Genomic DNA, 18,005 nt, shown 5'->3' on the forward strand with positions numbered 1-18,005 from the left:
ACGGCAACGCAACTTGCGCAGCGATTGGTCATTCTTTCGAAGGGGGTGGGGAGACGGGAAACTAGAAAGAAGGGGCGGGGCCCGAACGAGCTGGGGAGGCGGTCTTCTAGGGGGACTAATGAAAAGGATGGGAACTGGTCTAGCCTGCCTTCGCTTTTGGAAGATCATTGGCCTGCTCTGGCCACCGTAGCAAAGGGTTGGGTCGGGATTTCTCCCGCCAATTTAAAGTTTGAGAGCTGGGGGTGGGGGGCAGGGACGGTGCAGATTCGTGGCGGTTGGGAGGCGGAGGTGCGGTCTGGGATACGCAGACTAGGGTCGCTGCTTCTGAGGCCCTCCTACCTTGTCCACGCGGTCTCAGGTGAGGAGGGCAGGCCGTTTCTACTGAGGACGTTGGGATTGAAAGCTCTTTGAGGATAACTGCTCTGTCTTTTGTCAGCGCTTAGCTTTTTTCAGCGCTTAGCACCGTGCCAGGTATACAGCAGGCGCTTAATAAATGTTGATTGAGGGGGCAGCTAGGTGGCTTAGTGGGTAGAGAGCCAGGCCTGGAGACGAGAGGTCCTGAATTCAAATTTGGCTTCAGATACCTAACACCTGTATGAGCTGGGCAAGCTACAACTCCAATTGCCTAGCCCATACATCTAGTCTGCCTTGGAACCAATACACAGCATTGATTCTAAGACAGAAGGTAAGAGTTTTTTTAAAATGCATATATATGTATAGATCATTTGGAAGAACCAAGAAAGGACAAACCTGGGTGAGGGCAAGACCGGGGACATACCTTAAGATACTTGGAGGTATGTCTTGTGGAAGGAGGTTTAAACTGCCCATAGGGCAGAACTAGGTGCCCTGGGGAATAGACTATGGAGACTGCTGAGAGGCAGATTTTAGCTCTTGTAAAGAAAAACGTAGATACGATTTTTGTTGCTTTTGTTCAGTTGTGTTCCACTCCACCTCTGAAGGATTTTATTTTTATTTTTAAAATATTTGTCCACCTTCGCATGATTCATTTTCTTTCCCTCCCACTCCTGGAGCTGACAAGCAATTCCACTGGGTTATATAAATGTCATCACTTGATACCTATTTCCAAATTATTCATTTTTGCAAAAGAGTAATCTTTTAAAAAACCAAAATCCCAAATCATATACATATAAGCAAGTGGTAATCATATTGTTTTTCTTCTGCCGGTTCTACTTCCATAGTTCTTTTTCTTGATGTGGAAAGCATTGTTTCTCATAAATCTGAGGGATTTTCTTGGTAGAGATCCTGGAGTGCTTTGCTGTGTCCTTTTCCATTGCCGTCCCTTTTACAACTGAGGAAACTAAGGCAAATTGGGGTTAAGTGATTTGCCCGGGATCATATAGCTAGTGTCAGGAGCTATATGGATTCAGATCTTTCTGATTCCAGGCTCAATGCTCTATCCACTTCATCACCTAGCTTCCCTTATTAAGTGCTTACTGGTGTCAAACTCTGCCAGGTGCTAGAGGAAAATGAGTTCTTACTCTCAGTCTGTCAGTAAACATTTATAAAATACTTTCCTGTGCTCTATCCACTATAGCACCTAACTGCCCCAATAATAATAGCTGAAATTTATATAGCATATTTAAAAAATTGTATATATTGTTATTATATAACAAGTTTCTAGAGTTTTACATGTTTGAACATTTGATCCTTACCTCAAGCTTGGGAGGAAGGTGCCATTATTGTTTCCAGTTTACAAGTGAGGAAACTGAGGCAAAACCGATCCCCACATCTGATAAATGTCTTAGACTGGAATTGAACTCGGGACTTCCTGACTCTTAGGTTCAGGATTCTAACCTGTGCTACTTTAGATGCCTCTAGATATAATTAGAGATGACCAAAACTGGAAGTATTTGAGTAAAGAGTTGTCTATATTGAAAAATATGCATTATTTGGAAAGGGAATTCTTATTTTAGTTGTCAGTCAGACTAAGTGAACTCATATTCCCCCTGATTTTGAATGCTATGACTGTAGATCACTAGATTAAAATGTTCTCACTTCCCCACCCTACTCAATAACATCCTCTATGCTGGGCCAGCTGCCCATTTACAATCCTAGATTTAGAGACTGAATTGGAAGGGAGCTTCTGAAATGATTCCTTGATTTTACAGATTGGGAAATGGTCTCAGAAAGGGGAAAGGACTTCCTTAAGGTCACAAAGAAGTCTATATAACAAATCCATCCAAGTTTTTGAAAAAATCATTTTGAATGCATATCCTTTTGCTTATGTGTTTGTATTAAATGATTCTGTTATGTTCAGTATTGATTATAATTATGTAGTGGAGGAACATAATAGGGGACTCAGAAGACTTCAGTTAAAATCCTGGCTCTGTAACTTGCTAGCATTGTAGCCCTGGGCAAACTGACTCAACATCTTTTTAGCTTCTTCAGCTATGAAATGAGAGGACTAGAAGGTATGTCCTAGGCCTCTTCCAACTCTTAAGCCTTATGATCAAAGCTTGTTAGTGTGATACCCATGTATAATCACTTACACAGTGGAATCTTAGTGGTTGGTAATAAGAGATTGGACTGGACAATCTCTAAGGTCTATTTCTGCATTCAGGCTAGGAGTCTTGAGCTCCAACTTTCTAGCACTAAAGAGGATTACAAAATACTTAACATATATTAATATTTTGATCTAACAATTGTTTGAGGTAAGAACTGCATGGATAATCTCATTTTATAGATGAGAATAAATGATTTATATCGGTGGATTTTAAATTCAATTTTTTTCTGATTGCAGGTCCCAAAACTCTTTAGTTTATTTTGCTGAATCACAGGTTTAGAATCAGAAGGAACCTTAGAGCTCATCTAATCTCCTTTGGAGAAAATTAACCCAGAGAGATGAAGCATCTTGGCTAAAGTTATCCAGCTGGGCAGAACAGGAATTTGAACTCAGGAACTTTGATTTCAAATGTAGCCCCCTTTTTAGTTTTCCATGGTGGCATTCAGTGATAGGTTGCCCGGGTGGGTTAGATGCTATAGGCTCCCCCCAACTAAAAAAATAAAATAAAATCTAAGTTACATACTTCTGGAAGGATAAATGTTTGGGGACCAAAGCTCCATATCATGTAACTTCAAATTTTATTTATCAATGTTTTAAAACATTATCACAGAAAGAAAATATAACAAATATGTGGGATGATATTGAACTTCTAACTAGTGATGACACAGGAAGTGGTTGCCTAAGTATTGGCTCAGGAGAAGAACATGGAACAACTTTATATCAAGTGGATACATTAGTCAAGATATCTTCTGAGAAGGTAAGATTCTGCTTTCTCAAACAATCTACTGTGAGTATGTAAAATAATTCCTTTCAGGTGAGCTTCAGTCCAAACGGTTCTATCCTGTTTGTTTGACATGTAGGGTGTGAACATGAACCATCACTTCAAGTTCATTGTGTTTTAAACTGAACCATCTTTCCCCCAGAGTCATTGGCCCTTTCTAGATTTTGTTCTGCTGTTAATGATGCCACAATTTTTATAAAATCACCAAGAAGTGAAGCCACAGTAACATCTGTCATTACTGCTTTTCCTTTTGCTTTCAAGCTAAGACTTAGTCTTGTTTCTTTTTTAATAATGTCTTTTTCATGTCGACCATTTTCTTTCTTTCTTTCTTTTCTCCTCTGCCTTAGTACTTTATTTATTTTTTTAAACATTATTTTATTTGGTCATTTCCAAACATTATTCATTGGAAACAAAGATCATTTTCTTTTCTTCCCGTCCCCCACCACCACCACCTCTCCCATAGCCCACACGTGATTCCACTGGGTATCACATGTGTTCTTGATTCAAACCCATTTCCATGTTGTTGGTATTTGCATTAGAGTGTTCATTTAGAGTCTCTCCTCAGTCATATCCCCTCCACCCCTGTAGTCAAGCAGTTGCTTTTCATCAGTGTTTTTACTCCCACAATTTATCCTCTGCTTGTGGATAGTGTTTTTTTGATCCCTGCAGATTGTGACCGTTTTCTTTCTGAACACACTAGACTAGCCTAATCCAGGCCTTTATTATTACATTCATACTTTGTAACAGTAGCATTCTGATACTTTCCCTTCTAAATCCATCTTTCATGTAACCACAACTCAGTACATGTGTCATTTTATATATGGGATCTTTCCTGATTCCCCTGAGTGAAGGTGCTTTCCCTTCCCTGAAATTTCTTTGTATTTACCTTATAACATGTTTTGTATTCACTTATCTATTATCTTTTTGTTTCCTGGATAGAATGTAAACTCCTGCAGTACAGACAATATTTGACTTTTCTTGTCATATCCACAGACTACCAACTAGTAGCAAACTTAATAAGCCCTTGTTTGTAGTTTGTTGCTATTACTTAGAATTGAACCTCCTCTCTGGGTGGGAATAGAGGAAGCCTTATGAAAGAGTTGGCATGACATTTATTTCTTAAAGCGCTTCATATAGTTTATCTCACTGAAGCCTCATAGTAGCCCGGTGTTAGTTAGTTATCTCCATTCTACTAGTGAGAAAGGTGAAGTATTTATTTCACAGACATTGCAAGTAAGAGTTAGATGGTATTCAAACCCAAGTCTGTGTGCCTCTGCAGCATGCTCTCTCTCTCGGAATTCAGTAGGCAAAGCAAGAGAGGGAGCTTATTTGGAAAACAGGACTTAGCCAAAAAGGGACAGAGCTGGACATATTTGAGAGACTGAGCATATGCAGTATGACACATGGAGTGTGACAGGCTGGAGGAGTGTGTTAGCAGTACAAACCAAACTTTCATGGACCATGAATCTGGGAATGATGGGCAGGATGTATTCAAGGTGGAAAGACTGTCAAGACCATTGAGTAGGCTATCTCCTACAGACACATCTGTTTCTTCTTGAGACTTCCCTTTTCACTTTGGAGTAGCTTAAATCATTAGGAAGTTTTTACTTGCATCCAGCCAAAATCTTCCTCTTCTTGTCTTCAGTGGTTGTGGTCTTTGAAGGTGTGAACTCTAGTAAGTGATTTGTGAACTCTCCTGCCTAGTGACCTACCAGTGCTAAGTAGGAACACTTTAAGTTCTTGATTTGATTAGCTAAAAATACACAAAGGGAGAATTAATTCTATCTTCACACACCTTAATACTGCCTTCAGTGACCAACCAAAACAAGTCTGATCTTCCTTCAATAGAACATCTCTTCAGGTAATTGAAGACAGCTTTCAGGTCCCCTTTCAGGATTCTCTTTTCCAGATAGTTCCTTCAACTGATCCTCTCATTTAGTATTACCTCAAAGGCCTTTACTTAACATTCTAGCATAAAATTGAAAATTGATTTTAATTCTTTTTTTAAGACTTAGTCAAGCTGGCATAGGTTAATAAACTCTTTACCCTCATAATAGTGCCTCATTCCTGAAGAACTTGCCTAAAAGCCAAGCCTTTACTTCCACTTAGGTAGGACCCAGTTCTGTCTTGAATTGAATCTTTACCTTTGTATTATCTGCTTTTGTAACCTCATCCACTATCCAGTTATCCTGAATTAAAATTCCTTTATAACCTCACCTACCACCCACTTAACTCAATTTTAGATTGATTTAATCAGAACCTTTTTGTAGATCCATGCTTATAGGCTAATTTTACCACTTGAGGATTACTCCTGTCTCCCAAGAGGAAGTAAAGGGGAAGAGTAGAAGTGACTCTTAACCAACCTCATTAAAATGTCTACCAGTCAGAATTGCCTTGCCATTGCAAGGGCAGCTCCAAATGATGTATTGATAAGCCAATCAAAAGGAATACACACCTAGATTTAAAAGACTTTGTCAGCCTTCCCTTGGATCTCTGTTCACTGAGACCTTTGGTCCATTATATTGACTTCTGCCAGCCTAAAATAATAAATTGATCATGCTTAGAATCTTATCTCAATTTACCTTAATTTTCAAATGTAAAACTGGCATTCCTTCTTTAGACAACCTTCAGCTTATTAATATCTCTCCTGAACTGTGATACTCCTTATTGAATATAATACTGGAGATGTCTTATAAGCATAGAATATAGCTTCATTATTAATTGAATAGACTTGAATACTTTGCTAATTATTTTTAATATTTATTAATGTTTTGGGCTGCTCTCTCACACTGTTGACTGTAGTTTTCAGATGAATTGTGTGTCAAGGAAATCACTTTAAAAGACTGATATATATTAATTTAAGGTCGCCAAGGAATTCAGCTATGTAATTCCTAAATAAAAACTCAAGTCAGCCGTCAACCTTTTATAGAGTTTAATTACAAACAGGAGGAAGAAATGAATTAGAGATAGAGAGAGAGAGGGAGAGAGAAAGGGGAGAGAAGGGAATAGGGCTTAAATACCCCTTCTGTTTAGGCTGGGCCAAAAGGCCCAAGCCCTTAGATAGCTGGGGCAAAGAAAGGAGATCAGTCCCTATTACTCACGTGACCAAAATGGAGAAACAGTCTCAGGGGCCTCCACCTCCAGCTTCCTTCAGAGCAAGCTTCTCAGAGCACCTCTCCAACCACTCAGAGCCAAAACTCTCCAACCCACCCCTCAGTCCTCAGACCCCTCTATCTTTAAGGAAACCATCCAAGTTCCCTCCCCTCAGTTCTCACATCTACCAATCACTGTCCATGTCTCCCTGTGCCATTGGTGGCTCTAGCTTAACCCAGGACTGCCCAGAGGTCTGTGGCTTTGCACATGTCTGTTGAAGGTCATATTCTCAAATAATTAAATCTTGATCTTTTGCTACAGCCCTTCCTAAATCCTGTTACCCTGAGTAGGGTAGAGATTGGAATAATTAAATTTTGATCTATGCTGCAGCCCTTCCTAAATCCTGTTAGGACTGAGTAGGGTGGAGATTGCAATTTCCAAGACCTGGTTCTGTCATTCCAAGTATCTCCATTGTATCAATTCTAAAATCAATCATGACTCAAAGAACTTCCTGTTCTATGCTTAAGCATAGGTCAAAGCCCTTTCCATTGTTCAGCAAAAGGTTTCTGTCCTAAAGTAATCTTAAGAAGGGAGGAGGAGGAACCTCCCATGCCAATGGGGTTCACATTCCAATAGAGTTCCCATTCTCAATAGGAAATTTTTCAAGTATGAAATTTCCCAATGGTGAAATTTCAATTTTCTTGGCAAAGATTATAGAGTGGTTTGCCATTTCCTTCTCTAACTCATTTTATAGAAGAAGAAATGGAAACAAATAGGGTAAATTGACTTGCCCAGGGTCACACAGGTAGTACATGTCTGAGGTTAGATTTGAACTTGGGAAGATGACTCTTCATGGCTTGAGGTCTGGCACTCTACCCACTGCATCACCTACTTGCCAGATTACTTGAGTGGCAGGACCTAAAGAAGTCACTAACGATTCAATATCATATTGTGGTTGGCCATATACTGTTTAAAATCTTTATCAATGATTAAGATAAAGGTATATATGGTACAATTATCAAGTAAGCAGAAGACATAAAGCTAGCAAAACACTTTAAATGACAAAGGATCTAAAGAGATTTTAATAGGCAATAACACAGAGCTGAAACTAATGAGAGGAAATTTAATAGCAATAAAGTAGTCATTGAGGAAGTACCAATTGTAAACCTTAAAATTTCTTAGACTTATAAACGTTGGAAATTTCACCATTGGGAAATTTCATACTTGAAAAATTTCCTATTGAGAGTGGGAACTCTATTGGAATGTGAACCCCATTGGCATGGGAGGTTCCTCCTCCTCCCTTCTTAAGATTACTTTAGGACAGAAACCTTTTGCTGAACAATGGAAATAGTGCCAATAGAGCACACAAGAAATATTAAAGTGAGACTCGAGGTTGCGACGCTTAACTTATGTTTAAGTCGTAGGACTTCCTTGTATCTACACTCTTTTCGAAGTACTCAAACAAGTACAAAGCTTGACTATCATGCTGGCTCCCTATATCCCTGAGGAAAAAAAATCAGACGAGGGAATGACATTTCCCCATTAAAATAGAATTCTAATTCTTTTCTTCTTATATTATGGCAACTTCCTGTAGTCTTGGCTACAAATGGCTAAGTGAAATATTACTGCATTCTGTCCTACATACTTGTGGGATAGAAATTACTTTAAACTGGACCTATACAAGGCCTATTTTGAATTTTTCTTATGTTTTTTATTATTTTTCTATTCTTTTGATAATTGACATATACATCCCCATAACTGCACATTACATTCTGAGCTAAACTTGATATATATATATATATATATATTTTTTTTTTTTAAATACTTACTTCAGGGGGGATTAGATTTTAAATTAAAATCTAAGAATTTTTTTTATTTTTGAGAGATTCTGGGTTCAAATATGGCCTCTGCCACTTCCTATGTGACCCTGGGCAATTCACTTAACCCCAGTTGTCTAACCCTTACTACTCTTTAGCCTTGGGAGTGATACTAAATATGGATTCTAAGACAAAAGGTAAGGATTTAAACATAAATAAACAAATAAAATGGAAGTGATAAATGAAAATGAGAAAATATCCACTGGATTTTTTTTACTTTTAAGATATGTGAGCTAAAAGAGAAGTTGTAAGCCTGGACAACTAGGGTTGGAATGGTTGCATTGGTAGAAATCCGTCCTGTTATAGAACGTGTAATACTTCCTATGGGATAGGTAATGTTCTATGCATATGGGTTATTTTCATCATACTTCCTATGGGATAGGTAATGTTCTATGCATATAGGTTATTTTCATCATTCCATTCTAACTAAATTCCATTATGACATCATTTCTTTTAGTTAATCATTTGTTGCCTAATTCCTATAGACCCAATTCGCTAACAGTATTTTAGCTAATATCATGTTTTTGCTGAACCCAAAAAGTTGTGAATTTCAGAGGTATGTTTTTTCCTTTTACAGGCTTCCTTTTCTCCCAAGTTGCATGCATGCAGCTCAAGTGATGGGTTTGTTATCGTGGTTGATCAGTCAGTGACACTTTTTGACAATATTTGTCGGTCTCTCCAACTGCATCTTCAATTTGGTAAGTATAACGAATAGGGATAAAACAAAGTAGAAGTCATCTAGGTCTAGAATATTAACTTTCCATTTCCACCCAATCTTGTTTTTTATGACTTTGTCCCATTATATCTTAGGTAATCAGTTTAGGCAGAATTATTTTCAATGAATTTGAAGTGCTTAAAATTTTAGCACAGAACTTTTTGAATGCCATCTGTGTTGGGCGATAGATCATTATAGTTATACATTCCAAATCTTATATAGTATTGTACATTTAGGATACCATAAAGCATTACTGAAACACATGTTAAAGGATGCTTTTTATTGACTCATAGATTTGTGGAGTTTCAAGTCTCTTCACCTTTTGCTAAGCCTGACTTTCTCTTCTCCTATATCCCTGATAAGCATTTTTTTTCTTGAGGACCTCCAGGAATAGAGACTACCCTTTCTACTTGGGAGCAGCTCCGTTGGGAAGATTTTTCCCTTTGGAGAGCCAAAATATGTTTCTCTTTGTCTTCCATTGAGAGGGCCTTGTGAGGCCAAGCAAAATAATCGTAATTTGCCTTTTGACTTTCAGGGTGAGATATATATATATATAAAAGGCACCAATGAAACTGAAGAATTAAAAAGTAAATACCTGTTATCCAATTAAACATGTGAAAACTGTGGTCTTGAACCTGCTAAGATTCCCTATTTCCTTCAACCAAATTTGGCATGTCATGGCTGGCATGATTTTGGGGGCCTTTTACATTCTTGGCTTTTGTCTTCTGGAGGGCACTCTCCAGTTTATTAGTGTTCTTTCTAAAACTTGGTACTTAGAATGAAGCACAACGGTCCATCTATGTTCTAAATACAGCAGAGTACAATGTGATTATCAGCTCCTTTGGGGACATGATACTTTTATTAAGGCAGCCTAAAATCAAAACTTCTTTGAACACTGTATCATTCTATCGATTGATCTTGAATTTGTAAGTCACTAAGATCACTAGGACCTCGTCACATGTACTATATTTCTAGCCAGTTTTTTTCTGTTGCTATTTGTGTAGTTGATTTTTAATTTTTTTCTATAAGACTTTTTTATTCTTATAACATGTCCTCTTATTAAATTTGACTATCATTCCAGTCTTTCAAAATCCTTCTGATCTAGATTTTGCAAATCAGTGTGACCTATCCTTTCCAGTTTTATTTTAGCTACAAATTTAATAAGTGTGCTATTTATAATCTTTAGAGCTAGGTGAAAGTCTGTCTTCTGGCACTCTTAACAGTCTAACAGAGAAGATAAAACTATATAACCAATGTAAATATATGTAGATAACTTTATATAAGAGATAGTTGAGTGGTTAGTTAGAGATTATGCTGTCATATGTTGGAAAATCCTGAAAAATTTCACATTGTAAAGGGTGAAATTATGGTTGAGACTGAAAAGATCTAAATTTCAGTGGTCGCTGAGGGAAATCCCAAATAATAAAATACCCAAGCCAGCTGCCAAATTTTATGGTAATTTAATTGATAGTGGAGAAGATTAAGAAGAAGGAGCAGGTTTTTTTCTCTCCCTTCCCCCCCTCCCCCCATTAGTATCTGGCAGGGAGATCAAGAGATAAGGGAGTAAGGGTTTGGAGTATGAAGGAGGAAGGAATCAGCCTGACCTCCAAAGGGGCTCAGCTAAGATGCCTGAACCTGAAATCAGCTCCAGGGCAAAACTCACCACCCCACACTCCAAGATGTTGGAAGGCTTAGCACGCTGTCATCCAGAGTCATCTCTTCAGGGAAAGAGCTCAAAGGACAGGAACTGACGTGCCTTATATGGACGTTTTTACATCACTTTTCTGCGTCTTATCTGTACCAATGAGGACTTAGCTTGACTTAGGACAGCCCAGAGGTCTGTTCTTTTTTTTGCACTTCTGTTGAAGGCCATCTCCTCAGATAATTAAATCTTGAGTTTGATGCAGACCTTCAAAATCTTATTAAACTGAGTAGGGTTGAAAATGCAGAGTTTCCAAGACCTGATTCTGTTATTCCAAGTATCTCCATTGTTACTGATCAGGAAATAGCTAAATCACATCTTCTAAAGAATGGTCTGATTAGGGTGGAATAGTTTTGAAATTCACAACATGGACTTCATGATATGACCTTGATGAGAAAAAGATTGTTTCATGCACATGGGATATTTTAGATAAACTTAGAGGTTTGAGAAATGATTGGAAACTGATATGTAGGAATGAAAAAAATATGGAATAGAGGGCATGAGGGCATATTACAGAATGGAAACACATCTATAGTAACATTCTAAAGGACTCTTTACTTGTTCAACATTGAAATCATAGAAGAGGTGAAAATTTTAACATATTTACAGTTTTGTTATTGTGTTACTTTAGAGGATAAACTTTTAGCAAGGATTGAGGCAGACTGAATTATCCCATTCTCTGATAATAATCTCCTTTCCTTTTATCTCTTTATTTCATTTCTTCTCCCCCCCCAACCCTCATCTTCTGTCTTAGAATCAATGCTAAGTATTAGTTCCAAGGCAATGGGGATAAGTGACTTGCCCAGAATCAAACAGCTGGGAAATGTCTGAGGTCATATTTAAATCCAAGACCTCCTATCTCTAGATCTGGCTATCTGTCCATTGAGCCACCTAAATGCCCCCTCTTTATTCCACTTGTAAATCTATGCCTTCCCTTATCGTGACCTTCATTCCTCTGGTCTATCATTCTTCCTTTGATTCTTCACAGTCTTGGCCCTAAATTTAATCATTTTGGCTACTTATTGCCCTTCGTGTTGAACCCCTTGCTCACCTATCTTTCATGCTGCCAGTCCACATTCTTTCCTAGTTGACATTTTATCATGTTTCTTGGAGCAGTTGTTTTAAATCTTCTCTCTAAGCTTCTAATACCCCTATCATTTTTTCTCAGTAGTTCACCCTGTTACTTTAATGAGAAACTATACCAGTGATGGCAAACCTTTTAGAGACCGAGTGCCCAAACTGCAACTCTCATGCCACACGTGAGCCCCTCTTCCACCCCCCTGCCTTATTCTAGACAGGGGAGGGAGGAAGCACTCCCATTGGGCTGCTGGGCAGAGGGGAGGGTGATGTGAGAAATGTCCTCAGGTGCCGTGTAGAGGGGGAGACGAACAGCCCCCTCTGGCACACCTGCCATAGGTTTGCCAACATGGCTCTAGACCATCTACCATGAGTTTCCTCATCTGTCCTTATTCTTATCTAAGTCTGTCTTAGTCCTCCTGTGTCTTCTTTAAGGGAGAAGTTCCTCTTTTACTAGCTTTTCTTGTGTCCCTCATCCTGTTCTCTCCTGTTTCTTCTGGGAGCTTGTACCTTTAATCATACCATTTCTCACATCTTTCTTTTCGTCCTATGTCCAGGAGTCTTTTGTGGTTGAATTGTTTCAATCTTTTCAGCTGTGTCTGACTCTTTGTGAATCCTTTTGGGGTTTTCTTGTCAAAGAAACTAGAGTGGTTTGCCATTTCCTTCCCCAACTCACTTTACAGATGAGGAGCTGAGGCAGAAAATTAAGTGACTTGCCCAGGGTCACATAGCTAGTAAGTGTTGATGCTAGATTAGAACTCAGGAACCTCTATCCAGTCTTCCACTTAGCTACCCCTAGGAATCTTTTTCTGTTGCCCAAATAAAAATTTATGTCATTGGTTGAATTATTGCCTGCATACCTCAGGTATCCCCTTACTTCTAAAGAAACCTTCATCTGGCTCTTCCAGCTCCTCAAGCTATCATCCAATATAACTCCTTATGCTGCTGAATTTTAGTCATCCCTCCTCTTTGCGTCTATTTCTTCACCCGGCGATCTCTTTAACGTTTATCTTCCAGTCATCATCACTTTACTGAAACTGTTGGCTCAAATGTTACTGATTATTAAATCCATTGACTTTTTCTCAGTCTTCATTTTTCCTGAGCTTTGGCACTGTTGACTCTCCTCTCTCTGAATACTCTTGCTTCTATTATCTTCTTTCTGTGACTCTTTTCTCCTAGTTTTACTCCTGCCTTCTTATTGTTCCTTTTCAATCTTTTTTGCTGGTTTACCATCTGTCTCTTTTCCTTTACTATGAATATTTCCTTATGCTCTCTTCTCTCTTTGTACTCTCTTCCTTGATGGATTCATTCATTCCCCTCTAAGGGGCTAGGCAATGGGGGCTAAGTGACTTGCCCAGGGTCACGCAGCTAGGAAGTGTCTGAGGCCAGATTTAAATCTAGAACCTCCCATTTCTAGGCCTGGCTCTCCATCCACTGAGCCACCTCCCTCCCACATCTTCTTTTTAATGGCCATAGTATCATCACTATTAGTAGTCTAATCTGGTTATTGCATTGCTCAAAACCCTTCAGGTACTTCCCATTGCCCTGAGGATAACATATAAGCTCCTTGGGACACTGATCTGTTACAAATGTAGTTCCAAGATGACTTTTTTTTTCCTTTTTAAAAAATGTATTTGTTAAATGTTTCCCAATTCCATCTAAAAAAAATCTTTCAAGTTTACTTTTTTAAAAATTGAATTCCAAATTCGCTCCTTCCCTCTTGCCCTTCTCCTACTCCTTTTGAAGGCACGTATTAAATAGATTATTCATGTGCTGTCATGTGAAATATCTTTTCATATTATCCATTTCAACATAATTTTTTATTTCCCATTTTTGCCATTAATGTACTACTTCTGCCTTCTAAGCCAACCATTTCTTTTTCTTCTTGGCATTATACAGGTCATCCTCCATCCTTAGAACATGTCCTTTATTAGCTGCACATCCTAGAAACATCCTCTTCCTTCCAGGTTCAGCGTAGTTGTCTTCTCTTACTGATCCCTTCTGATCTTCCAATTTGTATGAGTTTTCCCCTCTCTTCATGTTACTTTGCATTTGTAAATTTCTGGATACCCGCCTACTCATTAAATTGCAGTAGAATAAAATTAATAACTTCTTTGAAGTCACAGGTAGCATAAAATTGGAAAGGGATGATTAGCACTGGGCAGACAATAGTGGCAGGATCCAGAAACATCTTGACAAGGCAGAGCCCTGGACTGATCTCATAAGATGAAATTCACTAGGGATAAATAACAAGTTGGGGATGAAACATCACCTTAACAAGGATAATAGTCCTTAATATCTACAAGTTTTAGTGGACTCCAAGATCACTATGAATCAGCAGTGTGACCTAGCAGCCACAAAAGAATCAGGGCTACATGATGAAGGAGCAGCTTCCAGGAAGAAGGAAGGGACTATAGGCCCAGGAAATCTACCTGCCCTGATCAGATCTCAGCGGGTACATCGTGTGCAGTGGGTTTAAGAAGGGCTTTAATGAGCTGGAGAGGGTTTCGGAGGAGTCCAACCAGGAGGGAGATCAGTATGCCTTAAGTCCAGGCCATAATAAAAATCAGATGAAGGAATAGGATAAGTTTGACTTGAAACAGGAAAGGCTGAGAGGGTGATAGGAGAGTTTTATTCAAGTATTTGAAGGGCTGGGGTGTGTAGGAGGTATCTAACAGAATCTGGGCAAAATTAGTAACAATGAGTGAAAGATGAAAAGAGGCTGATTTAGGTTCTATGGGAGGAAATGTTTCCCAATAGTGAGAGGTATCCAAAAGTGTAATTAGCTGCCTTGAGAGCTCGTATATTCTCCTTCTTTGGAAATAGTCAAGCAGCGCCTACATGACCACATTGCAGGTATGTTATAGTGGAGAATCCCTTTATGTATGTGTTGGCCTAGAGGTCATTAAGGTCCCTCCAGTTCCCAAATTCTATTCACATCTGTGAATAAACTGCTTATAAAGAGCAGTAGTAATGTGATGGTTGGAAGAAACTTATATTTTGATTTGATATTTTCAGATACTAAAGTGGATGTGGTTGGCTTGTGTCAAGGAGGAGAGTTTCTTTTGGTCGGTGAAAGAAGTGGCAACTTACATCTTATTCATGTGACATCAAACCAGACGTTGCTTACTAATGTATGATTTCTTTTTATTTTTTCCTTTTCATGAATTATATTGGAAATTATTTCCTAACTGGCTATTGCCAGATCAAGTCCTGAATAAAATTCTATTTTGTAAAACTGACTTTCCTTTTAAAGAGACAAATTGTTTACATTCAGTAAAGTTAGAAATCATTGCCAGGAAATGTTGTGTATGAAGAAGTGAACAATGAAGAGATGTTTTAATGGGAGGAAGATATTCCTAGTGAGTGTGCCTAAAATGTTTTTTATCAGATAATTAACATTTTGTATTTTGGAGAAGAATTATTCCTAATGATGCTTTTGGGTCTGAAATATGTCAGTTTCCATTTTTTGAGCTTTTTTGTTTTTAACAATTATCATTAAACAATTAATTTGTAATTAGGCATTTGTTCAGCAAGCACCAGATGAAAATCAATGTACTTATCAGGATCTGATCATAGAAGAAGGTGGCGCAAAGGATGGTGAGTTTTTGTGTGATTTTTGAACTATACAATGACTCTGCAGTAATTCTAAAATAGCTAATCCATTTGTTTTTAAATAGTCAAAACTTAAACAAACTATCAGTTCAATCATTTGAAATTTCTGAGTCACTAACTAGAGACATTTCTTTTTAAACCTTTTCAGTAACTAAGTCAAAAGGTCAAGGGCTAGGCAAAGGGGGCTAAGTGATTTGCCCAGGGTCACATAGCTGGGAAGAGTCTGGGGCCAAATTTGAATCCAGGTCACATGAACTCCAGGCCTCGTGCCCTATCCATTGTGCCACCTGGCTGCCCCACTAGTGATATTTAAATGATTTAATTTCAACCTATAAAGTATTATAAAATTTTTTAATCTCCTCCAAGGTCTCATCAAGAATCTTGATTTATTTTAGCTCTTCCATATTTCTTCTTAGATGGTTGCAATTACCTTGTAGTCCATTCTCTGGTTCTGCTTTTGAGGCTCTTCAGCCAGTGCTATTGTGGATATTAGTTTTTTATTGATGTAACCAATAATATGATAAATGTTTGTTTTCTAAAACTTTTTGTTCCTTTTTCAAGAACTTTCATAACATTCTAGTCAGGAGAAAATATTTCCCAATAGTATATACTAGGTTCCTTCATACCACAGATGTTGTATGAGCAAATTAATTGTTTCTTTAATTATTTTTCTAAAAATAAAACTCATCTGAGCTAATTAGCATAGTGGCACACTGCTTACTATTTTGAGAATTTAGTAGACTGAATACCTGTGGGAACATTTCTTCTGGTAAAAAAAAATGTGTAGGTTTTATTAGTTCATGATAATTTTATATATTTTGGCTAATATAAACTGACACTTTCAAAGTATCTTTTGAGAACACTTTAGAGAAATGAAGCATATTGTAGGAAAAGCTTCAAAGACTCAACTAGTATTTATTATTATCATTTTTTGCAAATAACTCACTATTTTTTAAATATAAATACTATTTTCCTAGGTTTTGAGTAACTAAATTTCATGATCATAATCTCTTATATTTTTTGTGGTTCAATGGATGTTAAATGAACTGATCTGTATATTTTCAAAAATCATATGTTTATGCTTTTTTAGAATGTTAGCTTTTGGAAAAACCAGGTAGCACAGCAAATAAGAGTGCCAAGCCTGGAGTTGTGAGGATGGCCTCTGACATTTCCTAGTGTTCTGACTGGGCAAGTCATTTAACCCTGTTTGCTTAGCCCTTGCTGCCATTGTTCTGTCTTAGAATTGATACTAAGATAGAAGGTAAAGGTTTGTGTTTTTTTTTAAGCCTTTAAAGCTAAATACTTTTTTATTTTTATCTTTATTTTCTCAATCTTAATAGACACTTGATGTTTGTTCACTCATATTTAAGTAGAACAATCATATTTTCAACTTTCATTTAAGTTAATAAAGTAAACTTAAATTTTGTATAGACATTATTTGCTCATTACCAGTATGCCATCATTACTGTGTAAAATATGTAGCAGTCACCCTTTTGTGATTGGCTAATTTCTTCTAAATCTGTAATAATTTTATTCCTAAAAATATTTTGAAAACATAATTACTCATTTCTTCTCCCACTTTAATAGGTAAATATCATGTGTTCCTTCTTACTTACAATGGATTGTTTTGCATTATGGATCTACAGCTTACACAGATTCAGGAAGGTAAGACGACAGCTCATGCACATAAATGACATATTTTTGATTTGCATCTGATCTTTAAATCAAATGAGTGGTAGAAGTAATACAGGAATGGGAATTTGGTAATAGGAGAGCCTAGGGGCTAGAATGGTAAGAAGATTCAATTGAGAAGTTAGGATTTGAGTCACGGACTGAAGGATAGAGAAAAATGGAAAAGCTCTTGAAGGTGGAGTTTAGGCAGTAGAAATGTCCTCAGCAAAAGTACGGACAGAGTTTAGAGGGTGCCTAGCAAGTTCCTAGAGGCAGAGTAATCTGCCTAAAAGGAAGACAACAAGCATATGTGCTGGCACTGTACTAAACACTTAATAATTGTTATTCTCTTTTGATATTTAAAACATTCCTGGGAGGTAGGTACTATTATTATCCCCATTTTATAGATGAGAAACTGAGATTCACTGATTTGCCCAGGGTCACCCATTTAATAAGTGCCTGAGGTTGGTTTTTGAACTCTTATTCTAGACTTAGCTCTCTGACTCAGCTAGAGGCTTGAGCAAATACCTTATCCAAGGTAACATGATTGGTCAGTGGTAGGACTAGAAATATATCTTTATCTTCTGAATTCCTGATTCTTTTGTATGACTTAGATCAATGGTTCCCAACCCTGATGATTATCTGACTTTTGTAACAATTACATTTAGGTTTTGACTCAGTATGAGAGTTAAAAAATAATATTGTGGTTGTCGTTTATAAAATTACCCCCAAGTCAAAATGATTGTTAGCAGCTTTTATTTGCAACAAGGTAGAGATAGTGGAAGTGGAAAATATAAGAAAGAGACAAGCCTGGTCTAGCCTATCAGGCCTAAGTGCTGCTCCAGTGAAGTCCGGCTCAGCCCCCGGCAGAGGCTTCCCCAAGTCCCGATCTCCATGTATATTTCATGGTAGTCCTCAGCCAGAAGTCCTGGTGGTGTCATCAGCCAGCG

At 37.8% G+C, this 18,005-nt stretch overlaps 1 protein-coding gene across 3 annotated transcripts in view; it reads left to right on the forward strand.

The window, feature by feature from the left end:
* The first annotated feature begins 99 nt into the window (after nucleotides 1-99).
* The window catches only part of KNTC1 (kinetochore associated 1), a 117,840-nt gene continuing 99,934 nt past the window's right edge, over nucleotides 100-18,005 (forward strand). The window contains exons 1-6 of one of the 3 annotated variants that reach the window (XM_007489898.3): nucleotides 100-471; nucleotides 3,135-3,281; nucleotides 8,853-8,973; nucleotides 14,788-14,903; nucleotides 15,291-15,369; nucleotides 16,972-17,049. In XM_007489898.3, coding sequence (XP_007489960.2) covers nucleotides 3,153-3,281; nucleotides 8,853-8,973; nucleotides 14,788-14,903; nucleotides 15,291-15,369; nucleotides 16,972-17,049 — 523 coding nt within the window. In that variant the 5' untranslated portion in view covers nucleotides 100-471; nucleotides 3,135-3,152. The remainder of the gene's footprint in view (nucleotides 472-3,134; nucleotides 3,282-8,852; nucleotides 8,974-14,787; nucleotides 14,904-15,290; nucleotides 15,370-16,971; nucleotides 17,050-18,005) is intronic. The other 2 variants (XM_007489896.3, XM_007489897.3) reach the window with 2 other exon arrangements.

Source organism: Monodelphis domestica, chromosome 3 (genome assembly GCF_027887165.1).
Source record: "Monodelphis domestica isolate mMonDom1 chromosome 3, mMonDom1.pri, whole genome shotgun sequence".
NCBI lineage: Eukaryota > Metazoa > Chordata > Mammalia > Didelphimorphia > Didelphidae > Monodelphis > Monodelphis domestica.